The sequence below is a fragment of the Peromyscus eremicus genome, chromosome 15 (assembly GCF_949786415.1).
Source record: "Peromyscus eremicus chromosome 15, PerEre_H2_v1, whole genome shotgun sequence".
Lineage (NCBI taxonomy): Eukaryota > Metazoa > Chordata > Mammalia > Rodentia > Cricetidae > Peromyscus > Peromyscus eremicus.
Window position 1 is genome coordinate 31,911,191 of NC_081431.1, and position 16,196 is coordinate 31,927,386.

The 16,196-nt window shown below is 36.9% G+C and overlaps 1 protein-coding gene across 11 annotated transcripts in view; it reads left to right on the forward strand.

Moving 5' to 3' along the window:
* The window catches only part of Prrc2c (proline rich coiled-coil 2C), a 77,940-nt gene that overhangs the window by 26,022 nt on the left and 35,722 nt on the right, over nucleotides 1-16,196 (forward strand). For 10 of the 11 annotated variants that reach the window (XM_059281080.1, XM_059281076.1, XM_059281077.1 and 7 more), the window contains exons 4-15: nucleotides 742-851; nucleotides 1,701-1,826; nucleotides 3,880-4,100; nucleotides 6,782-6,864; nucleotides 7,372-7,505; nucleotides 7,585-7,672; nucleotides 8,665-8,809; nucleotides 9,638-9,691; nucleotides 12,665-13,235; nucleotides 14,036-14,205; nucleotides 14,586-14,847; nucleotides 15,790-15,997. In XM_059281080.1, the coding sequence (XP_059137063.1) occupies nucleotides 742-851; nucleotides 1,701-1,826; nucleotides 3,880-4,100; nucleotides 6,782-6,864; nucleotides 7,372-7,505; nucleotides 7,585-7,672; nucleotides 8,665-8,809; nucleotides 9,638-9,691; nucleotides 12,665-13,235; nucleotides 14,036-14,205; nucleotides 14,586-14,847; nucleotides 15,790-15,997 (2,172 nt within the window). The remainder of the gene's footprint in view (nucleotides 1-741; nucleotides 852-1,700; nucleotides 1,827-3,879; nucleotides 4,101-6,781; nucleotides 6,865-7,371; nucleotides 7,506-7,584; nucleotides 7,673-8,664; nucleotides 8,810-9,637; nucleotides 9,692-12,664; nucleotides 13,236-14,035; nucleotides 14,206-14,585; nucleotides 14,848-15,789; nucleotides 15,998-16,196) is intronic. The other variant, XM_059281073.1, reaches the window with a different exon arrangement.

Sequence of the window (16,196 nt, forward strand, 5' to 3'; positions counted from 1 at the left end):
GAGCTAAATAGTAATTTTTAAAACTTGAATAAGTTACTGAGGAGTTGATAGGTTTTACATTGCTTTATTTGCATAGATCTTATCAAATTTCCATATTTCTGCTTAATTTATGTAGTATATTTGGCCACCTTTGTAGAAACTTAGTTGGTTGTGGAATTATTTTATAGTAACAAGTTAGCTAGGGCTGGGTGTACCAGAAATAATACTGGCATCTTTAGTCTCTTGAATTACCTTTCATTTTTAAATATTGCCATATTACAAGGATTGAATAAAATTATAGACTTTTTAATCGTGTTTTATTCATGAGAATGGATTAGACAGATTGCTATTACGTTTGAATTGTAATGCAGTAATGGATCTATCAACTGTCAATAGAGTTTCCCTAGCCTTCACTCCTAATTATTCCAACCTAAACTGTATATCTACATATACTTCTATTTCTGTTTATATGTATTTCTTTGAAACATTGTATTGGTGGCTAATTTTCGGTTATGAGTATTTCTTTAACAAAATGGAAAGTAAGCAGAGCTGTCATCTCTGGGTTATTCAAAAGTAGAGATGAATAGAAGAAAACAGCCATAACTTTAAAGGTAATGAATGACACAAGGACAAACCATTTATGAGAGATGCTGCTGTAATCTATAAGTATTAAACTTGTAGCCAAAGTTAGCACTTAATTTACATGCATTAAAAATATTTAACATGATATATCTGAAATAATGGATTAATATTTTTTTAAAGAGCACCAGAAGTATCACCAGCACAGCCAAAACCTGGGGTTGCAGCTCCCCCAGAAGTAGCACCTGCTCCCAAATCATGGGCCAGTAACAAGCAAGGTGGGCAAGGAGATGGTAAGTGGACATTAGCTGGGGTATCTGGTTAGGTTTGATGGTTACTGAACAGCCATGTAGGAAATCATCAATGTGAAAAGCATTGCCAAAGAGATATATTCATAGCCTTATAAACTCTATTAGGCTAATTAAATTTCTTTGTCAAAAGTCATATATGATCGAAGGAGAGCTGTAAGTTATCCTCTACCTTTTAAAAAAATCTAAGTATCAAGACATGGCTCAAAAGACATGGGTTTTACCCTCAGCACTGATCAATACAAATATGTTGTATATAGACATTGTATTCCCTAAATGTCCCACACTTTTTTCAGGACTTCTGGGTGTTGAAAAATTAGAGAGTGTTCATAAAGCACAGTAGTAGCTGTCATACTCCTTATAAAAATGAACAAGTATGTAAGCGAATAGTGAGATGCCCTTAGGTATTTAGTGATAATTTAAAGTAGTAAATGAAATTAAAGCATCTTAGCCTTGCTTGGGACTTGGTGATCTTTAGCCCAAAAGTCTATTTCAGTAATACAGTTTAAACTAGTTATTAAAAGCTTTTAGCAAAGGAGTTGGACCTGAGTAGGAGGAGTTGAAACAAAAGAAACAAAGTAACATTTCACTTGCCTATTCAGCCTCCCTTAGTCCTCTGTATATATCTGGCCCCTTCCTCTCAAGAGTTTTGTCTTCTCATGGCTGTTCATTAACTTTTCAAAGGCTATGGTGCAGTTTAATAATTTTATTAATATAAGCAGTCATTGGAATAATTAATCAGAAAGAAGCAAGAGCTATCGTGGGAGGGTTGCTTGAATTATCTTCATTGTAAAAGTTACCTTAATTTTTTATTTAAATAAAAAATAAATGTAGGAATCCAAGTGAACAGTCAATTTCAGCAGGAATTTCCCAGTCTGCAGGCAGCTGGAGATCAGGAAAAGAAAGAAAAAGAAGCAAATGATGAAAACTATGGACCCGGCCCCAGTTTACGGCCACCAAGTGAGAATGCTTTCTACCTGTTTTATCTTGGGATATCACCTCATGTATGCTGGTGTGTGTGTGTGTGTGTGTGTGTGTGTATCACTTTTCTACTTTCTAGAGACTAATGCTGTATTTACTTAAAACTGGGGTTTGGGACCAACAGTAGTACCACTGTAATTTTAGAGATTGTTGGAAATGTATTATACTTAACTTACTAAATCAAAACTTCTAAGATGTCCAGAAGTATCACCAGCTTGTATGTAAATAATATCTTATCCTTTTTCCCCTTGTCTTTGCCATTTGCCCTGTCCATTCCCTTTCCTCTTGGAGTGCATGCATCTACCTCAGCCTTCCAAGGTCTGCATGCATTTATAGGCATATGCTACTGTGCCTAGCCATATATTTGATCTTTTTACAGTAACAAGTTTTTAAGCATATTTTTCTGTTGTATAAGGTCTATTCATTTCTTTACTCTGTTTGTATTCCACAGTTTCTTGCTTTCTGAACTCAGACTGAGGAAATAAATTATTTTGGATAGTGATGGATACTTTATGTGCATTATAAAGCAGAAACTAAAACTATGAAATGTTTTGAGAGACGTGTAAATGTCATCACTAAAGATTTCAACAGACACACTATTCATGAGGTTTCTCTGACAAAAATTTTATAGGTCCATATTTTTAACTAGAAGTATGAAATGTTTGAGAGACGTGTAAATGTCATCACTAAAGATTTCAACAGACACTCTATTCATGAGGTTCCTCTGACAAAAATTTTATAGGTTCTTTTTTTTTTTTTTTTTTTTTTTTTAGTTTTTCGAGACAGGGTTTCTCTGCGTAACTTTGCGCCTTTCCTGGAACTCACTTGGTAGCCCAGGCTGGCCTCGAACTCACAGAGATTCACCTGGCTCTGCCTCCCAAGTGCTGGGATTAAAGGCGTGCGCCACCACCGCCTGGCCAAAAATTTTATTTCTTTATTATGTAAACAGTGTTCTGCCTACATGTATGTCTACAAGCCAGAAGAGGGCACCAGATCTCATTACAGATGGTTGTGAGCCACCATGTGGTTGCTGGGAATTGAACTCAGGACCTCTGGAAGAACAGCCAGTGCTCTTAACCTCTGAGCCATCTCTCCAGCCCTGGTTCTTATTTTTAATGTTATATTGTATTTCACATTTTAGGCCTAGTTCTTGTCAAACCTGAATATATCATCTACTTTTATTTTTTAACCTTCATAATGTAATCAATTAATTCATACTAGAACTTGTGTCAGCTCCGTTATTTCTGCAGTTGATTAAACTTTGACCTAAAAGTTACTTATTGCCTCCTAATAAATATGGCAGAGTGAGTCAACAAACTGAACCCAACAATGTTTCTGAAGGCTAGGAATCCAAAAGAAGCCTGGTTAGAAGTTATGACTAAGGGATTCTCTCACAGCCCCTTTCCTGGTACTGTTTATGACATGTCTTCCCCAAAATAAGTGATAGAGAGACTGATGTAAAAGATTGGACTTTTTTCTAGAATGGGGACTGTTTATCTATCTCTTTTAATAATCTGTTCACGGTTCCCTTAAAAGCACACAGTGGTTTTACTTGGTTAAGGATTTGAACAAGATAATTTCACTGAATCTCTCACCTGGGCCCATGTAACTAGTAATAATTGACGGAAAATAAATGGATGTGAGCATCTCCATCAACTCTTCTGGGCTGCACCTCACCTTACTCTCCGCTAGAATTCTCATGTATCTTGAAACATGACTATCTGACAGTAGAGCAAATGAGAGTAGTGATTTTTTTTTTTTTAAACCTCTACAAAAATATTGATAAAGCTCGTAGAGGTTCTAATAGCCCTCCTCTGATGGCTTGTCATGGCAGCCTGAGTTACAACTTTTCTGCTTTGGAAGCCATGACTCTAGATTGCCTGAATTCATTAAAGAGACTTAGTGGACCCACACTGAGTTTCTCCCCCACTTCTTTACTGCATTTATTTGATGACATTTTCTTGAAATGGGCATAGATTGGTTGGTGTCACTGTTATGTTACTAAATATTTTCTTTTTTCTCTCCGTACCAGATGTTGCTTGTTGGAGAGATGGTGGTAAGTCTGCTGGCTCACCTTCCTCTGATCAGGATGAAAAGCAACTTGGCCAGGATGAAAGCACGGCTATAACATCAGAACAAAATGATATTCTGAAAGTAGTGGAAAAGAGGATAGCTTGTGGTCCTCCACAGACCAAGCTGAATGGACAACAGGCTGCCCTTGCTTCTCAGTATAGAGCTATGATGCCTTCATATGTGAGTATTGCTAAACATGCAAGCAGTCAAAAGGAATTTCTACTGTGGGATTCAAGAAGAAAATTGGACTAGGGGAAATTGTGCTTCTTTGGTCTCATTAACATCAAATTAAAAATTAATTATGAATATAGTAAAGTAAGCAAATCATATGTATTGGCAGCACAGGTACCTTTATCATTAACAAATAACAGAACATTACACTCAACATTGGATTTATGGGTCAATAAAGAAGCATATATCACCAGACATGGTGGCCTACACCTTTAATTCCCTGCACTTAGGAGGCAAAAGCAGGTAGAACACTATGAGTTTGAAGCCAGCATGGTCTACATAGTGAGACCTTACGTCAAAAACAAACATACAAAAGAAGCACGTATATTAATTGTCATATCACAGCTTTTATTTGTTGTGGAAATAGAATTTTACTGTAATACTTTGTATCAGTGTGTATTTTGGTTTATGGATTTAAAACTTTTTGGAGAAGAGGTTCATGGGATTTGCCAAATTGCCCAAGCAATAGTTCATGGCTAGGGAAAAAAAGTTAAAACTGTTTAAGTTCTAATTAAATTTTTAAATCTATAGTGTGGTCTTGTTTTTGAGACAAGATTTGTATGAAGTTCAAGTAGGCTTCAAAAGGAGTCCGATCTCAGGCTACTGAGTGCTGAGATTATAGGCATGCTGTTACGCCTACCTAAATTAATTTTTACAAAAAAAAAAGGGGTGATAAATGCCCGTTCTCCATGATTTCAGGCTACTAAAGCAATCCTAGATACTCTTTCATTTGTGGATTTTTTATTTATTTATTTTTTTAATTTTTTTTGTATTTTGAAAGGAGACAACCAAGTAAAGTACATTACCAGCTAAAATTAAAAAATGAATTCTTAAATATTACATTACTGTTAGGATCCAGGCAATGACTGATTCTTTGGAATAAGTTCCTATTTCTTGTTAGAGATCTTGTTACCTGTGGGTACATCTGTCTTTTATACTTTTCCTTTCATTGTTTTATGTTTTGAATTGTTGTTTTAAGTTGTGTGTGCTCTATTCCTTCTTCCTGGCATGTTTTACCATTCTAGAAAAGCAGAGGAAAATGAATTGCTAAATATTTTCTAAAGGTGGAGGGTTACAGTTCATTGTGCATGAGCCCCTGGCCTTGTCTCCCCAGTGCTGAGAGAGAACATCCTAATAAGGATGAGGCTGATTTAAAAAAAACAAACAAAAAAACTTTACAAACTGACCTGATCTTTAAAAATGATTATACTCTTACCTCCTCATTTTTAGATTTTGCTTATAGATATTTGAGCTTCCAGGTTTGAATGTTAGAATGCCAAAGCAAAGGAAAGAGAAGGAGGCTTCAATACCAGTTGCCTCTGATTCTGGTTGAAAAAGTGTTTCTCTAGTTATCAAAAGCAAACACCTTTTAACACAAGTATATATTGAGAATTTAGGAATTGTTTCTGTTACTAATGTATGACAAACTCCAAATTTTAAGCTGTAAGCCAAATAAATTAATCATGTCTGAAAATATCAAAAGGAGGATCTAATAAACTAAAGATAATTTTGCCTATTTTTACTCCTTTCAATATAGGTGTGTGATGCAGACAGGTGCACCCCCCTTCCCCACCCCATTTTCCTCCAAAGTTCATAGTTGAACTTCATCTGTTGTTTAATTTGACCTCATTTCAGCCCTAATTAGTAGGAATGCCTTCTTTAAAAGTTTGGTCATACAAACAACCCTTTTTTCCTTATGGAAAAAGATTTTTGTTTTGTGTCAAGACATTTTTTAGCAGAAGCTAATCTGGTTCAGAATACACATAGAGTATTTAAGATACACCATTGATATTATTTACATGATTGCCTTATGTGTCGGTAAAAGAGTAAGTACTTTTTGAGATTTTCCCCTTCCAGATCATAGGATGAATCCCTTAGTTGTTGGTGTTTTCAAAACCTGCCCCACAGCCCCCCTTTTTTAAGCTTTCCTTTTGAAAGCTGAGATCCCACAAAAATCAACTTGACTTTTTATCAGGTCTTAGTTTATATCATCTGTGTAGTAACTTGGCTGAGAACCTGTTTTCCGTGCCATGCTTAATGTCTTTCCGTATACTCCTTTACCCATCTCTTGCCCTAATTTTGGTATGGACTTTTCCCTTTCTGTAATCTGAAGTGAGCTCTTCTTTATTAGTGAATCTTTCCACTTGTCTTACACAAAAAATTCCTACTTGGATAAGGCTTCCTGGGGTTTGTGTATTACGAATTTGTGGCTTTTACATTTTTTGTGTCATTACATAAGCTATAATTCTATTAATGAGATACAGAGGTTCTTCATATGCCCAGGTTAATACTTTTGTGGTACAATTTGCTGGAGGGGTGCGAGGGCACGTCGTTAAGGTAGGCTGATCTCTGAATTTGCAAACAGCTGTTTTGTAGCAAATTCCAGGCCAAGCACAGCTACATAGTGAGGCTTCTGCCTTGAAAACAAAAAAGACTTTCTGGAATCATTGTTCCTATAAGTGGTTCGTTACTGAGGTGGTTTGTTATTGAGGATGAGTGATGTCTATATTAGCAGACAAAGTTAATTATTCATATCATTTGCCTTAATCATTCATACTTCATTACATTTTAAGAGCCACTCAATCTGATTTGTATATCATAAGTTACTAAATTTCTTGTTTTCTTCACAGATGTTTCAACAGTACCCAAGGATGGCATATCCTCCTCTACATGGTCCCATGAGGTTCCCACCTTCTTTATCTGAAACTAACAAGTAAGACTATTTAGAAAAGCCTACAAGAGATATGTGCATATTAAGATTTTTTTGAACATTAGGTATTCATTTTTCTATTCTCAAAAGGACATTTGCTAGTAATTAGCTACTTCTTTTAAGAAAAAAACTAAAATAGTTCAGTATTTGAAAAATCTAATTGACACAAATTCTGAAAACAGGAAATCATGATCCTAAAACCAGTGGTAATTATTCCTCCCCTTTTCTTGTCATGTTGGTCGCCCCATTCTTTTTCTCTGCTTAATGTGAAATTTTTAGTATCCTCTTAAATAATATTATTAATTATGCATTTTTAAATAAAATAAGTTTTTGAACTTTGTAAGCTACTAATTATATAATAGTGATTTTTATAGTCATATCATGGCCAATGTATATCTTGCTATAGAAAACACTAATGTTGAAATGAAACTAAATTCCAGCATTTTAATACTCTCAATTCAATATAATTGAAACTGGTGCGTTTTTTTTCTCTGCCCTCCCAATCATTAGAGGCCTTCGAGGAAGAGGTCCTCCTCCTTCGTGGGCTTCTGAGCCTGAACGCCCATCCATCCTTAGTGCATCAGAACTGAAGGAGCTCGATAAATTTGATAACCTAGACGCTGAAGCTGATGAAGGATGGGCAGGTAAGAAGCAAAATTCATTAAGCATTTTAAACTGATTGGTGTTTTATAAGGCCCATCTAAATTTTCATTCGTTTAACAGGTGCTCAGATGGAAGTAGATTATACAGAACAGCTGAATTTCAGTGATGACGATGAGCAAGGAAGTAGTAGTCCTAAAGAGAACAGCAGGTAACTTGGGACAGTGTTGTTGTTGACAGGGTGATTTTTGTTGATAGAATATTGTTCTGCAAAGATGCTTCATAGACTTTTTTATATATATATATATAAAATTTCTTCATTTTTCTCCTGAAGTATTAGTGAGGTAGGGGAGTGATTAGTAAGCCTAATTAATACAGTACAGCTAATCAAGGAGTTAAGATTTTATATTTCTTCAGAGGGTACATTTTTCAAAAGGCTGTTTGTATACTTGGTGTCTGCCTGCTTATGAGTATCTGGGACCATTTTACTAGCAGAACTAGAGACAATTTCTTAGACTACTTAGTTGCTTCAAGGTCTTGGATTTTTTTTTTTTTTTCCCCTGTACCTTTAAAATGGTTAGGGTTTTTTTTGTTTGTTTTTGATTTGGTTTGGTTTGGTTTTTCGAGACCAGGTTTCTCTGTGTAGTTTTGGTGCCTGTCCTGGATCTCACTCTGTAAATCAGGGTTAATGTATAATACAATATTAGGCTTTTCCATGCCCTGTTGGTAATTTTGTCAGGCATGGCATTGTAATATGCTATAGTTTCATGATCAATCATCTGTGAGATGTCTGTGATATACTAATTTGATTTATTTTCCTTACTGAACCAGAATAAATTAGAATATAGTCCAATATCACTTATTTATATTCAGGTGATATATTTTGAGTGGGCAGAAAAAGAAAAAAACGGTATGTTAGAGTCATTTGCATCACAGATGAGTATCTAGTTTGAGCAGCTGCCATACCGCTATGCTAGTTAACTTTTGATAATGTGAACTAACTAGTCCTCAAGCCACTACAGAAACATAGTGTGTATTATTGAATGAATTAATATCACTAAGTCACAAACCTATCATTCATTGCCTTATACACTTTCTTCCCCTGAAATCATACATAAAACATTTCTACACAGAGAGAAGTCATTTGCTTGTGATATAATTCTATTTAGCTTTTTTGATATCTTCTCCATTTTGATTCTTCAGTGAGGATCAAAGTTCAAAAACACCTGAAAACACAGAAAACCGAAAAGAAATAGATGAAGCGTCTGGCACTAAATTATCTTCTCAGATACCTGCTCAGCCTCCAGTAGCAAAAAGTCCTTATGGAAAGGGACCTCCATTTAATCAGGTTCGTTGGGGCCGTGCACATCCTTGTCATTAACAATACTTCAAATGAATTAATCTTACGTTCAAAATTGGAGGGACTTGGGAAAGGTTATATGGTTTGCAGGCAGGAGTGGGGTGGTGGTGGTAGTTTTATGTAACTGCTTATTTGAAACAAGGTCTTGCCCTGTGGCTTGGGCTTTGCCCTCATGGGTGCTGAACTGTCAGACCTATGTCACAGTACTTGACTGGGACTGTGTGTTTCCTTTAAATAAGCCTGAACCTTTGCTGATTTTATTGCCTGTTAATTAGAATTATTGATACAGTAGCTAAAATTATTAAGCCAAAAATGAGACTTCGCTTTTGTCTTGTTAATCAACTCAGGTCAGAATAGAGGTGTATTTTGATCTCATCTATGAATTGAGATGGTGTAGCAATAGCTACTTTGCAAACTGAAAGGGGGTATATTCAAGAAATTCATTGTAATTTTTAATTAAGAATCATTGTGTAGGCGGCATGTATTTGAATTTATACAAAACAGATGGAAGAACATACCCATCACTAAGCTAAAAGGAGCAAGCAGGCAGGTAGTCTTTGAAAGGAAAAGGAAATTTTCACCATTTGCATAGTGGGTTTGTTTCTTACCTTAATTGAAATGGCAGTGGGGAGAATGGTTCTGTAAAAAGTAATTTTACAGTGACTGATAATGCTTTTCCTAAAATACGGACAAGGCTGATTGGTTGACTTTGAACAATCTTGTGTTCTCATTAAGAAAATTAGTAGAGTGCATCGTAAGTATTTGAGATAATTTTTTTTAATCTCCCCCGCCCCAATCTTTTGTTCTTCATTACAGGAACGTGGACCTTCTTCACACTTGCCACCACCTCCCAAGTTGCTTGCACAACAGGTAGATTTTAGATAAGTGTTGGTGTATGGTATGCTGTGTTTGGTTTTATTTATAGTTTTCTTTTGATGAAAAGGTGCTGTATGTTTATAACTTTGATGAAATAGTTGTATATTGTTCACTCGGTGGCTTTGGCATGTTTTTCTTCTAGTTTTTTCATCGTTCATCTCTAACAGGCACAATGTGCATCTCATTAAAGAGTGAGAAGCACTCGGCTGATAGCTGCCACTTCCACACTCATAGTCTTCCTCCCTGCTGTCCTTGCTTGTCCAGCCATTTACTTGTTCCCTAAAGTCAGTCCTGTCACTTACTACAGTGTTATTTCTTGGCATTTAAGAAAAACAAGCTGTCTACATACCACCTCTTCATCGTCTTGCCACATCTACTCCATTTCTTTGTTCTCCATCATAGCAACATTCTTCTAATGAGTTATTTAAACTTAGGTGCATGAGTCATTAGTCACCACCACTGCCACGAATACATGTGTATTTACACACATACATGCTTATTCCCTCTTCAAATACATTTCCAAATATTAATTTAACAAATAACTTGTACTAAATTATGTTTAGAAAAAAGCCACTTTATAATAATAAGGCAAATAGCTCGGCAAAATGGTTTCAGCTTCACAATGGAAGATGATGTGAGTGTGGGGTCTGGGACATAGCCCAGTGACTAAAGTGCTTGCTATACAAGCATGAGGATGTGAATTCAAATCGCCAGAATACACACATCCAGGAGAATTCATAGATGTTTGTGGTGTACACGGTGATGACCAACAATGACACCTATTTTATTTATTTGTTTGTTTGTTTATTTGTTTTGGGGGGGGTTCGAGACAGGGTTTCTCTGTGTAGCTTTACGTCTTTCCTGGAACTCACTTTTTAGACCAGGCTGGCCTCGAACTCACAAGAGATCCACCTGCCTCTGCCTCCCGAGTGCTGGGATTAAAGGTGTGCACCACCACCACCCGGCCACCTATTTAAAATAAGGTACAGGGCAAAGACGACATCTGTTCTTTGACCTCTGCACGTATGCTTTGCTCATAAGTAATGAATGCATTTGTGTACATCAAACCACAAATATACACACACTCACAAAGAAAATACATGAATGGTCAGTAAGCACATGGAAAGGTAGTCAGTACCTTTAATTAACTATTGTAATGCAAATTTAAACAACAGTGATGTATTTCCTGTGCATTCATCATTGCCATAACAACGAGGATATAGGATAGCTTACACACTTGAACAGTGCTTTGAAGTCTGTAAACCTTGTGAACAGTGTAGGAAGGCAGCTTGACAGTTTCTTGTTAAGGAAACATGAGAGTGTCACTGCAAGGTTTTTAGTCCAGAAGAATGAAAATACACAGACTAGTGTGTTTATAACTCTTATATGTAGTTAGGTAGAATACTAAGAGCAACCCAGGATACACATGGGTCATAGTTTCCTGTACTGGTAGAGAAACACTAAACAGCAGTGAGTGGTGTAAGCTACCACAGACTAACCACCAAACTAATTACAGTGCACCAGAGAAAATAGACCAAAGATACAACTTTTTCTGCTTCAGTGAAATTGTAGGACAGGAAAAAGTGTTATGGTTAAGGTATTTAGAAGTCATGGATAAGAGCAGAAGAGTGGTGGAAAATAAGTTTCCTGTGTATATCATATCCTTTTGTGAAATTATTTCTCCTTTTTTAGATTGGCTCTGAGCTGTAGGTGAAGCCGTGAAAAGAGATTGATGGTTTAATAAGACAGCACTGTTGGTGCATGTTCACTTCTTAGCTGTTGTTTGTTTCCACCAGGCCATTATTTTTCCTCTTTTTCTTTTTTGGACTCCTGACTGGGCTATAAGTGAATTTCAGTCTTTCTTTATACTGGTAACTTTTCATTTCTGCGTGTTGAAAATCTTGAGTTTTATTGTTTATATTCTAGCCCTTCCTGTGCTTTTCCTCATTCTTATCTTTGCAGGGTTTCCAGCAATGTTGTTTAAGCTTTAGCCATCATTTAAAACCATCAATGAAAAGTATCACTCACATGCTCCTCTCAACTCCCCATTGTGTTCTGGATTCAGTTGTCAATTTCTCTTACCAGACTGAGTTTTGAGAATTTACTTAGGGCTATTTCTTTGGCAGCCATCTCCTCCATCTCTTTCTCTGAATCCTCATTCTAGTCCTTCCTCGTTCATATTCTCGGTGCGCATGTGCTGCCATTTTACATATTTGGGCCCTTCTTCCACCCTGAGGCATTTCCCCTGTTAGGCAGTTTTGTCTGCAAGCCGCTATAAAAGCATACGCTTAAATTTATGTTATTTCTAAGTTGATATTTTGAAAATCCTTGTGCTTTTTATCTTAGCATAAACTGAGCAGTAATGCTTACCTAGCACAATGAATGGGTATTTGTTCACTCAGTATTTGATGACCTAATTTTTCTCTTCCTAATTTGGTGGATTGTCCAGACTTAGACTTTACATGTTATTTCTTTTTGTTTTATTTTTAATTTCCTAAGTTGTATGCACATGCAGAACTCAGAGTTTGGGAAGTCAGTTCTCTCCTACAGTGTGGGACCTGGGATTAAACTGAGGTGGTCGGAGTTGGTAGTAGGTGCCTTGACCCTCCATGGCTATCTTGCTGGCCCTATTTCTTTTCATTTTAATGTATATGCTTTGACAGGGCAATTAATTTCTTTTCTCTCTCTCTTAGTGGACCCTTCTTCCCACTTCTCCATGTTTATGGCATCCAACATTGGTCACAAAAAGTTGTCAGGTTAATGAGATGACTCAGTGGATAAGGGTGCTTGCTGTCAAGCTTGACAACCTGAGTTTACTCTGGGGAACCCATATAATGCAATAATAAGAGAGCTGATTCCCACAGGTTGTTCTCTGATCTCCACATGTACACACTTGCATACACAAATAGATATAAAACAAATTATTTCAAAAATTGAATTCTCATCTTTGATATCTTGCCCTTTCAGCATCCCCCACCTCCAGATCGACAAATACCTGGAAGACAAGGCCCTTTTCCTTCAAAGCCTCCAGTACCTGATAATGATGAAATCTGGAAGCAAAGACGAAAACAACAGTCTGAAATCTCTGCAGCAGTGGAGCGTGCTCGCAAACGGCGCGAGGAGGAAGAGCGAAGAATGGAGGAACAGCGGAAGGCAGCGTGTGCAGAGAAATTGAAACAGCTGGACGAGAAGCTGGGTATCATAGAAAAGCAACCATCTCCAGAGGAACTCCGAGAAAGGGAGAGGGAGAAGGAGAGGGAGCGGGAGAGAGAACTTGAAAAAGAGAAGGAACAGGAACGAGAGAGGGAGCGGGAGCTTGAGAAAGAGCAGGAAAGACAGAAAGAAATAGAGAAGGAAAGACAGCAAGAGAAAGAGCTAGAACAACAGAGGGAGAAGGAACAAGAACTGCAAAGGATGAAAGAAGAAGAGAAAGAGGGTGAGTTGAAGGAAAAGGAGAAAGAAGAGAAAGTCGAACCCCAAGAGCCCATTTTAGAGCCTGTGACAGAAAAACAAGAAAGTGAAACCAACTGTAATAAAGGTATGATGCTCGGCCTACATTTTATATGTAATTCACTTACTCTGCTTTATTGGAGAGTGGTGGAGATTGGAAGCAGGTCTTTGCATGTATGTGTGACATGGCATTCTCTAGAATATATGGAACTGGTTTTCCTTGGGATAAAAAAAAATCTAAGTCTGAGGTTTAGTGTGAATACTAGTCACCCCCTTGTGAATAAATTTGTTTCAGCATAACTAGTGATCCACTCTGAGGTCTTCATGTTTGTTCAGTTGCACTAGTTTTTGTGATACACTATCCATTAGTCCAGATTTGGGGCAGGGTACATTGGTTTTTGATTTGACAAGGTCTCACCATGTGGCTTTAGTTGGCCTGAAAATTCCTGTGTAGACCCGGCTGACCTCAAACTCAGAAATCCATGGGCCTCTATGTCCTGAGTGCTAGGATTAAAGGTGTGCACTACCACACTTGACTCTCTGCTCTTTTTTAATATATATAGGTTACTTGGTGTTCATGTAGCTCTTAACATGTAAATATTGAGTATCACATCAATATTTATTGAAATAAATGGGAAACATTAGGACCTGAGTGTTTACTGTGAAGTAAATATATTTTTGTGTAGTGAAGGATTTGGATCTGTGATCTCTTTAGAGTCTAGCTTTATGAGAATCTGTTTTGATAATCTAATAGTCTAATAATCTAATAGTGGATACAAAATGAAGGTTTAGGGGAGAAATGCTTTTTCCTCTTTAAAGTATATTATGCTTCATTTTCTCACAACAGCATGTATTTGATAGGATATCTCTGACTATTTCTTTGAGCAGAAGAGGAAGCAGTTTTCACTAGACAGGACAGCAGTCGCAGTGAGAAGGAGACCACGCAAGTGGTGCAGGAAGCAGAACCTGAGTCCGGCTCTCAGCCCCGACCTGCTGGATTATCGGGCTATTTCAAACAGTTTCAGAAATCATTGCCACCACGATTTCAGCGGCAGCAGGTAATAGGAAAACTAGAATGCTTCACCACTTTTGTGTGATTGAAAAGATTTATTGTTCAGTTTTCTGATAATTTAACATAAAACCTAAACCATATAAAGCATAGAAACTTGCCTTAATTTTTTTTCTTTTCAATACACTTGTGGGAATTGGTTTTACTTTGACTTTTTCTGTAATGCCTTTTTTATTCATGTATACCTCCTCTACTAGGACATGATGAGTTGCTTATGTCCATTATAAGAAAGTACTGTAACTTATTTAATCTATTGCCAACTCTGTGCTAATTGTCTTTGTCTTTAAATATTACAAAACACCATTGTTTTCAAATACAATTTATTTGATCATAACTAGAAACTTAAACGTGTGATTTTTGCTTTTCCAGGAACAGATGAAACAGCAGCAGTGGCAGCAGCAGCAGCAGCAGCAGCAGCAGCAAGGTGTACTTCCACAGACGGTTCCTTCACAGCCATCTAATGGTTCGGTCCCTCCTCCACCACACAGACCTCTTTACCAGCCAATGCAACCCCACCCTCAGCATTTGGCTTCTATGGGTTTTGATCCAAGATGGCTCATGATGCAGTCCTATATGGATCCTCGAATAATATCGGGGAGGCCTGCAATGGATATTCCACCCATTCATCCTGGTATGTTATAGTGACAGTGTGACATGGCTTACTTGCAGTATTACAGGGGTTTTTGTCTGTCACCCCTTTTTGTCACGATTCCCTCAGTATTAGAAATTTGTTAGGACCAAGGACCTCTAGGTCTTTATCCGAAAGTTAGAGCTTTTAGTGCAGGCATTGGTGCCAGCTCTCTTGACAAGAACAAACTGCTAGCTGTCCCTTTTATAGACGTATTGTAAATTTTGGAGATGAAAATTATTCTTGCGGAAAACTGTTATTAGTATTCTCACTCTGCCAAATATTTCAGCATTTGAGTTTTATCTACATGTGTATCCCTTCCTTTTGAGTTCCTCCATCATTTATCAACTCTTGAATTTTTTTATAAGTTATCCAAAAGTTAAGTTAGCTCTTTTGAGATCTACTTAAAATAAAGCCAGATAATCTATCATCAAAATGATACTGTGGACCTTTTAGGAGTGATTGAAAAGCTGATAACAAATTGTATCTGATTCAAAACATGGTGGCAGATACCTTTGATCTCAGGACCCAAAAGGCTTGTGCCACAAAATAGTACAGTCAGGGCTATCTTGAAGGGTTTATGTATGTATATTTGTTTGTTTTTAAATCTCACCTTGATACTAAATCTACAGTATTTGAATGTTTGAGTTACATATTTTAATTAATAGGATATTGAGCAACTAGGATGAATAAAATTGCTGTAGGAAGTAATTTTCTCCCAAAACTTGCCTTGTTGGTATAATTCTGATCTCTGTTTTTTTGTTAGTTGTTTTTAACATATATAATTTTTTCTTTTAAAGTAAAGTAGACTCCTATTGTGTTTTTCCCCCTTGGTTTTGTTCTTACTAAATTTTAAACAGCACTCATTCTGTATGTTTTTATCATGGTTTTGTTTCTCTCTCACTTTATATAATTCTCTTTTATGTGTATGAACTTTTCTTACAGGGATGATTCCTCCTAAGCCATTAATCAGAAGAGACCAGATGGAAGGGTCACCAAATAGTTCGGAGTCATTCGAGCATATAGCTCGATCTGCAAGAGATCACGGAATTTCCCTTTCTGAACCTCGAGTGATGTGGGGGTCAGATCCCTATCATGCTGAGCCTCAGCAGGCAGCTACTCCCAAGTCAGCTGAAGAACCTGGGGATGCAAGGTAATAAATTATTTAACTGATTAAAGGATTATTAGAATATTGTGCTTAAGAAAGCAACTTTATAGTATCTCAGAAGATCCTTCTGGGGTCCAGCAATATTGTTCAGGGACAAAGGTACTTGCCATTAAGCTTGATGACCAGTGTTTGATGCTTAGAACCCATATAGTGGAAGTAGAGAACCAACTCCTAAAACTTGTCT